Source organism: Astyanax mexicanus, chromosome 7 (assembly GCF_023375975.1).
Source record: "Astyanax mexicanus isolate ESR-SI-001 chromosome 7, AstMex3_surface, whole genome shotgun sequence".
In the NCBI taxonomy this organism is placed as follows: domain Eukaryota; kingdom Metazoa; phylum Chordata; class Actinopteri; order Characiformes; family Acestrorhamphidae; genus Astyanax; species Astyanax mexicanus.
In genome coordinates, this window is record NC_064414.1 from 46948221 (window position 1) to 46957237 (window position 9017).

Sequence of the window (9017 nt, forward strand, 5' to 3'; positions counted from 1 at the left end):
CTAACATTAAGAGACAAGAAATTCAAGTGATTAACTCTTTGACAAGTTCAGCACAGCTGTTAACTGAAAGCCTGAATTCCAGGTGACTCTACCTCATTAAGCTGACTGAGAAAATCCGGCCGAGATATGCAAATCTGTAATCTAAACAGAAGGTGCTACTTTATATATAAACCATTTACTGGTTTGTTTAAATAATTCCATTTCATACAATGTTTCATAGAAACTTCATAGAATGGAGGACTAGTATTAATCTACAATGCAGAACATTTTAAAATGATGACTGTAATTAGACAGAAACCACTGAATTTAAAGTGTGTCCAAACTTTTGACTGGTAATGTTTATAAACTGTTCACTTTGAAGACACTCATTTCAAATACCAGGCTAATCTGCTTTAAAATTCAGCCAATTAATCTCTAGTGTGACGTCAGACGTAAGTCACACGTGAAACATCATTTTGTTCAAATAAGAAAATCAGAGAGTTGTTTCTCAGGGGCTCTGGGAGAGGAACTATGTAACACAGTTATGAACAAGATATATTGGTAAATATCAAATATTAAAACAAACTTTTAAAACTGATTCACGGAGGTATTATTATGTATTGTAATTTATAATCAAAAGATGCAGATACTTCAATTTCATGGAACTTTTATTTCAGAGGAAAATCAATTAAGATCCCTCGGGATAGAAATTTTCCAATTTCCAGCCAATAAAAAACATGAAATATTTTATAATATTATAATACGTCATTGTATTGTAGAGAAAATAAAATCACATTTCCAGCTTGTATAAGAACAATCCCAAGAAATATCTGCTGCATTTTCAACACATTGCAATGAATATTTATAAAAAGGTGCACAGTCAGTGTTTATTCCTTGACATTTAAAATAGCAATATTCAAATCACTGTCAAATAACATTCAGTCCCATGTGTCATGCATAAACAACCATTTGTGTAGCTGTGGCTAATCCAACAAAAATACATTTTTATGACCTGCAATAATATTTATAATTTAAATTCAAGAACATTGGAGTAAATTTAACAAACTAATGCCCAGATAAATTATCCAGGGTACTTACAATATCAAACACAGTATCAAGTACAGTTCAAATAAGTTTTTTAAAGAGTGAACCCTGATCACCTCAGTGTCAACAGGCCATGGACCAGGCCAGTCAGTGATATAAGTAAATCATGAGGATGACCACAATTACCAGTATTTAACCTAATACCATATGCTACATACAAATTACTTAAGATCCAAAGTGGCAATATATTCTAGTCAATACACTCATCATCAAAAAAACTAGCACACAATAGTAAAGGTGATGGTCATGGTGTTGGGGGCAATTTTGTATGATGCCAAATCATCTGTGGTTTTACTTTACAGACACATTTAAAGCCCAAAGTTACATTAATGAGTCCCGGCAACGAGTCAAACTACATTTTTTGCTATTTCAAAAGGACAGTGCTTGTCCACATACTGTTGCCATCTCAAGAGATTGCCTTAAAGACACAGATGCTATGCAATGGCCATCTACATCATCAGACCTATCTCTGAAAGAAAATGTGTGGGATGCTGTTGCATTAGCTATCAACACTCCCAGCCACCCTACTGTAAATATTTAAGATGCATGGGATGGATTATATCTGGACCCCATGTTAAGTTACACATGCATTACATCTTACTTCTATATGTTACACCTTAGCCTGTGTCTGTCCAGTGTCTTTCCTTTTTTGTTCCTTCCTGCTCCTGTCCTCTTTTCTCTTGTTTTATTTACCTGTCATGTTTCCCGGCCATGTGCTACTGTGTTTTGGTCCTGTCTCCGCCTTAGCCCCGCCTTGTCATCTGTAACCCCTCCTGTCTCATCTGTAACTCCGCCCACCTCATTACCTCCACTGGTGTTTCTAGTGTGTGCCTGTGTATAAATACCCCATGTGCTCCTTTGTTGTTTGTCGCGCTTTTTGTCTGATCTTGTCATGTTACTCTGTCCGGATTGTGTTTATCTGTTTTGTTTAGCCTTAGACCTGCTGTGTTTTTTGTCTACAGTGTTCTGGTTTGTTTTCTTTAGTTTGTTTCTTTGTTTGATTATTTTGTTGTTTTATAGAGTTTGTAACTTAAGTTAAGTAACCTTATTCTTTTTAGTTTGTCTCTAGTGTTTTGTTCATTTTTATTATGAAAAATAAATGTGACTTGCGTGTGCATCCTGCCTTCTCTTCCTTATTACATAGTGTTCAATAAATTACATTTTAATAATTAAAAGAAATAATAGGTGAGAGCTTTCCAATGGATAATTACTGCATAAACGATTTTGTTTCAACTGGCAACAAATTAATAACCCTAAATGATGCAGTGAGTAGCTTCTCATTTGTTAAACAACCATGTGGAAAGACACATCCCATGGTTGTGGAAAAGTTGTTAGTCCGTTTCAGATGGGTCAGAAATATGTTTAATAGTGAAAGTAAGAGCATTTCCACATGCGCAATGTAAAGGGAACTCATGAGATTGGGACTGAACAGCTGTGTAGCCCTAAGAAAAGCACTTATCATTGAGGGTAACTGTCAAAAACTGCAGATTTACCTTGTTCCAGAGTGATGGGAGCATCAGGGTAAAAAGTGGAGTGATGCACCCATCATATAAAGTGCCTACCTGTGGGGGCAGTGCTATGATCTGTGTTTGCTGCAGTTGGTTAGGTCTGGGTTTGGTAATGTTATGAGCCCAAAGAAAGAGGTCAGCTGACTACCTGAATATTGTCGCTATTTTATTGTTGTTTTTTTTAGTTACTACATAATTTGAACAGACAAACTGTTCCTTACACTTTGCCAAAATTTCCTGATGAACCGATCAGTAGAAATACTTAAAAATGAACTGAAATAAACTCTTTTTACATTGACTTCCATTAAAAGTTTAGAATTTTTTATTTTTCTTACACATGCATTACACAATACTTCTGTATATGTAGCTCAATTAATATGACCAAAAGTAGCAAACTTCAGTCTAATTTTTTAATACTTTATTGTTCCAGGTAACCATTATCTTGCTTTTAAAAACAATTGCAATCCAACACTTCCTTCTGGCTGCCACTAATTCTTTGATAATGAGTGTATGATAATTACCTTAGCAAAAATATTAAAATTATTTGTAGATACATTAATAAAATAAAACTAATAAAAAAGCATGGCAGTGTTTTTTGCAGCACATATACATTGTTTAGGAACTACGACCAGTTCCATGCAGCAGCATGCTTGTGTCTTAGGTGAAGAAACACCCAAACCTGAGCTAACAGTTGTGCAGTTGGCTACTAAACTGAGCCAAGTCATGATGGGCAAATAATCCACCGGAAAACCCAAAAAAGGACACGCTGACAGCAGAGCTCTGTACTAAACCTATAATCCAGCCAGAGTCCTAGTTGGGCCACCTACAGAATTGAGCTTTTCCAGGTGTTTCAAAGCAATGTGGGATTTGAAAACCTTGATTAGTAGATGCATTGATGCATTAGTTTGACTTTGATGGACTTTTTCATGCAGCAGATTGTGTCTCATTTCATTTATCAAAAATAACTGTTACTTGTAAAAAGTATGATAATAGTAATGTTTGTGGTAAATGGTAGAAACTGATTTCCAGTCATATTCCATTGTGCAATTATGCATTGTACATATATTGGTGGATATATGCACACTATTAAGTGCAGCTAGTGAATCTCCCATGATCCACACAATGAGTCCAAGAGAGAATACAATTTGCCTTGATATATCTTGGTGGGTAAATAGTGCTTTCTTCTCTTATTTCCCCAATTGCGAAGTTAGCTGGCACAGCCGTCTGTTAGCTGATGTATCAAAGCTGGGATGCTGTGCTTTCCTCTCAGTGCACTGGTTACCCAGTGAAGATACATCAGCGGCAGTTCAAATAGAGGCGGGGCCTGACTTATGCAATGTAAGTGTGAATGTAACCTGGAAATATGCAATGTAAACACTTAACGAATCAGATGTCCACGGTACAATTCAGTGGTTTCCTGAGAACTTCACTGTACGGTTGAAGAGTTGGAAGTGTCCCATTGCTCTTCTGTAAAGATGCACCCAAATTACACCTTTTCAAATCATGTTTCACAGGTATTTGTCCATTTTGTAACTTTTTTAACCATTACCTCATTTTGTAATATCCAGTCTTTTCCTTGTTCAACATAAAAAGAAAGTGCTTTTTATGCCATTTTCAGTCAAATAATTCCAGTTGCCAAGTGCATATTAAGTACATTACTACTATTCTCTATTTTTCTACAAATGTTAGCATTAGCATTCAGCAAACTCTTTGCTGGTTGCTGTCATTGTCTGTATCCGAGGAGCTGCTGTGGCCAGAGGAAGAGTAAAAGTCATGCCCCAGGATCCTATTAGTTAATCCAATAAGTGCCTTCCTGTACTGCTGTCGTAGCAAAGAATACACAAAAGGGTCCATTGCAGCCTTGCTGTACAACAGGCACTTGCTGGCAATCCCCCAGTGACGGTTGATCCCCACAGATGGAACCAGCTCTGCCAGTCTGGGGGAAAAAAATAAATTATTTTAATTCAGAGGATATTTTAAGGGTCTTTGTTAACAATTGTGAATTGCTGATAAAACATATAACATTTCATTTACAGCATCATGCATTTCCTCTGACAATTTCCAGGGGGGGACATACACTGCCTGTACATACTTATAGATAAGATACAATATGATAAGAAAAAAACTGCACAATTTTTAGCAATGGCATATATTGTCCCTCATCTCCCAGCAAACCTACTTTATCTCATTAACCCTTTAACTTCCAATTAAATGGTTGGTACAAAAAATTAACGTGGCTATATCTTATTAAAGAAAGTGCTGAACTTAACCATACCTGACTGTGCATTTTTTTTTATATTTGTTTAAAAAAAATCCTACTAGAGGTCACTGTAGCACTCAACACATATCGATTTTGAGGAATTTTCATATTACATATTATTTTTGCATATTATAGTTTCAGAAATTTTGATTAATAGAATTGTGTAACTTCACACAACATACATTTTATTATTTTTACATTGTATTTCTGTTTAGTGTCCTAAACAGAATGTATATATTGTAAAATATAAAATATAAAAAATATGGAATCTTTAAAGGGAAAAACACAAATATTTTTTTATTATTGCCCTAAACAAACAAATATAAATCCAAACATTTTCTTGCTAAGGACATTAAAGGGCTAATAAGTAATTATAGAGTTGCAATGCGTGTGTTAAAGCAATAACTCCAATAAAGAATGCAAGATAGTTACTGTGAGAATTCCTGTGCTATTTCAGGATACAAAGACAAAGTAGAGTATAAGGGCGGGATAATAAAACCTGCTGATCTCTCCGCTATTTAATCGTGCTCATTTTGGTACACCATACGGGAATTTGAACCTGTGACCTTGTGTACGGATGATAAGCATATTACATGACACTTTGAACAGTCCCATTTAGGACAGAATAAAACACAGTTCTAAAAAAATGTTTTTTTTTTTTTATTATATAAGTACATATATATGAGTGTGTAATTAAACTATTTTAGGACTGTGTTAAGAGTGTAATCTCAGTGCATGCTGGTACCTTGTTATGACGTAAGGGCCAAAGCAGAGGACGAAAGATCCAATGAATACACAGATTTTCTTGGTAGCCCTCTGACGCCTTTTCTTCTGCTCCAGTAAGCACCTTTGTTTGACACTGTTGAGTTAGGAGAACACACTGTAATCCACAGAAGCTCATTATGTTTATTTTTTATTTAAAGAAATATACCTCAGTACTGATATCTGAGTATACTTGATTTATATAAAGTAATATTTAATTGAGATGAATTTTGCTAGCTAGTCTATTTCTTTTCAAAGATTTGAGACTTAAATCAGACTCTATCAGAATCTAAAGATCTAATTTAGACTTGCATTTCAGATTCATCTCAAACTAGCACCTCAGAGACTTGAGACTTGACTCAGACTCACACCCCATACTTTAGTTTAGACTTGCAACCCAATGACTCAAGACTTGACTCACATTTATAAAGACTTGACCCAGACTTGCATCTCAGAACTGAAAAGAATTGAAACTTAAACCTAAATCAGACCAAATTTAAACTCAGGGACTACCTCAGGGACTAAAGACTTGACTCAAGCTTAGACCTGAAAGACTTTTACTTGATTCAGACTTGCTAATGGCTACTAGTGACTTTAGTCAAAATAGCAGATCCTTGCTAGTTGCCAGCTATGCATCGGAACATTGAATAAAATAGAATAAATCTAAAGTAATAGAGAAATCCAGTGTGAAATAGACTTTGCTTTTCCTGCATTCTGAAATACAATACTTTAAGCTGATCTCGGAATGCTGCGGGAGAACAGATATGTGCTATTCGTCAAAGTAATTTGTATAATGTTTTACTATTTTACACCGGAGTTCTCCTTTAAGTAAGCACAGCCTCAAAAGTTTGGGTTCATTACCTTGGATGGATATCCACCAGCAGTAGAAGTGTCTGCACAGTCACCACGTCAATCCTCTTGCAGTGGAAACGAGCCACCTGGAGAACTTTCAGGTATGCGAGGCAGAGCACGACAAGAGTAAGGACAAAGCTCGCGCTGTGCAGCACCGCGGTGAAGACGGTGAAGGCGACGTGTGCGGTGTGCGCGTGACCCGGGTGCACGGGGGTGCACGACGCGTACGTGGGGCTGTAGTCAGCCCAGGAGAGCAGCACTGGGATCAGGGAGAAGGCCAGCGAGTGGAGCCACGCGTAGGCCAGCATGGCAAACGCCTTTTTATACCTCATTTTACTCGAGTAGGTAAGTGGAAACACCACGGCCACCCAGCGGTCAATGCCCAGGGCGGCCATGCTTAGCATGGCATTGGTGGTCAAGAACGTGTCCACGGCGCTCATGGTCCAACAGAAAAAGTCTCCAAACGGCTTCCCACCACGCGCCACCCCAAGCACCGTGGAGGGCATGGTGACGGTGGCCGCGAGGATGTTGCACATGGACAGGTTGAGCACGAAGACGCCGGGCACCTGCGCGCGGATCTCCGCGCTCGAGGCGAAGCATAGAAGCACCAGCACGTTGGACAGCAGCGACGCAACGGCGATCGCGACGATTAAAAGCTCCAGCAGCGTCTCACACAAGTTCATGACTCGGTCCAGACTCGGGTCCTGCTTTACGTGATGATTGGTATCCCATTGGTGGAATTCAGAGTAATCAGATTGAGGTCTTCTTTACCTGGAGCCATGATGAGATGGGTTGAGAAGATGAGCTTCAGTTTCGAAGTGAAAGTTGAAAGAGAAGATGAGCTGCTGTCCAGGGTGCTGATCTCATTAACGCCAGTAGTTTACACATTCAAATCTAAAGGAAATCCATTGGGTAAACTTCTATCATCCTTTCATTCTTTTATATTTTCATATTTCCATATTTTTGGAAAAAAAAATAAAGCGGTGTTTCTTTTGTAATCATTCCAACCAGGCTGCTCAAAACCTACCTAAGATTGAGTGGAGCGCAGACTTCATGCACTTTTACGCGGAGAATTCCAAGCTTTCCATTGCTGTTTTTCTTCCCACCCGTATTTCTTAAAGCCACGCCCACCGTTGTAAGATAGACACAGTGAGCATCGCGTCATCTGAGGAAAAACGACGCACATCGTGGGGGAAACCATGTCGCTTTAAATTTGAAGTTTGAATAGGAGTGAATGGAACATTAAACAATTAGAAAAACATAATTGTTATAAAATGACGACACAATCCACAATGATTGGACTACCTAATTGTCCATTTTCTGTCCCAAAACTTGTTTATCCAAAATTACTCTCAAAGGTTGACCAGCCGTCACCTATTTTGACTACAATTACCGCACCAAGTCACCATAACATAAATTATATAACGTTGCTTCTTATTAGACATAAAATTATCTGTATTCTATATCTGTGATCTGTATCATTCTGAATTAAATACGATTTACTTGTCATAAGAGCAAAAATGATCAAGTTGTCCACATCAGTACTAGCTAAGCTGTCAGAAAAAGAATGATACAGGTATTTTTTTATAAACACCATAGCAATACAATAATAAAAATAAATATAAAAATTCTATTTATGAGCGCCCTTCAAAGTACTCATGGACACTGTACAATAGAGCAGTACTACACAAAATCACACGGAAGTGAACAATGAACAAATAAATAAATACAAAAAACAACTGTACAGAGGAATATAGTACAAATATGTTTCTTAACTAAAGATGCTGAAGGCATTTCCTTATATGTGAAAGTTTTGCATGTTTTTTCGTTGAGTGTTTATTGGTGTATCTGGAAATTACCATATTTATACATTTATTAACAAATTCTTAGGTCGAGAATAAATGAACTTTCCGACCTGGCTGCTGTGCGTCTGTTGTACGTTTAGTTGTGGAGGCTATCCCTTGGCTTTGGTCTATTGGTAACCTAAACGTTTGATCTCCGTTTTGTGTTTCGGAATCGTGTAAACATGAAATCAGGGTTTTAAATCTTATTTTTTTGCATCTCACCACAACGCAGCTTTTTGGCACATTTGCAATGTCAGTTTAAAACATTTGGAAGAAGATTTTCTTTCCCTGTTTTATTGTTTATTAGTTCAGATTCACAAATAACCCACCTATAAAATGTGTGAGAATGAATGATTAGCCAATCGAAACGCACTGGGATGGACACAACTACCACCAATCCAAGCTCAAGGAGGCGGGCTTTGTCCTGAAACGGGTGGGAAATGAAAACGTTCTCACTCACGTGCAGCTGGTTTATTACATGTGATGTTTTCTCAGCAGAGAGGCAGTTGTGGCCACGAGCAGAAAACATGAAAAGAGCAGAGTCTGTGTGGGCAGATTAATTTCACATTGTAAACGGTTCTATAGGTCGAGTCTGACATGGGAGATGCAAACAATACATCTCACTAAATCTGTTTTGAGCTTTTTCCCTTATGCTCTTTTGAGCTTATGCGCTGTGAGATTAGGATAGTTATCACTTACTTACTTAAT

General features: G+C 37.5%; 1 protein-coding gene across 1 annotated transcript; it reads right to left on the reverse strand.

Moving 5' to 3' along the window:
- Positions 1–4220: 4220 nt before the first annotated feature.
- Positions 4221–7519, reverse strand: gpr78a (G protein-coupled receptor 78a). The gene is made up of 3 exons (XM_007235973.3): positions 6475–7519; positions 5597–5710; positions 4221–4527 (listed from the first exon to the last, which is right to left on the reverse strand). The coding sequence occupies exons 1-3, from the start codon at positions 7146–7148 to the stop codon at positions 4290–4292; spliced, it is 1026 nt and encodes a 341-aa protein (XP_007236035.3). The 5' UTR covers positions 7149–7519; the 3' UTR covers positions 4221–4289.
- Between the last annotated feature and the right edge of the window lie 1498 nt (positions 7520–9017).

Bases quoted from the DNA above. Each gene is read 5' to 3' on its own strand.
- gpr78a (XM_007235973.3), bottom strand. From the start codon at position 7,148: ATGAACTTGTGTGAGACGCTGCTGGAGCTTTTAATCGTCGCGATCGCC. The intron at 5,711-6,474 runs GTAATGAACCCA...CTAACTCAACAG, and splicing joins CTGGTGGATATCCATCCAAG to TGTCAAACAAAGGTGCTTAC. The intron at 4,528-5,596 runs GTACCAGCATGC...TTTTTCCCCCAG, and splicing joins GGCCCTTACGTCATAACAAG to ACTGGCAGAGCTGGTTCCAT.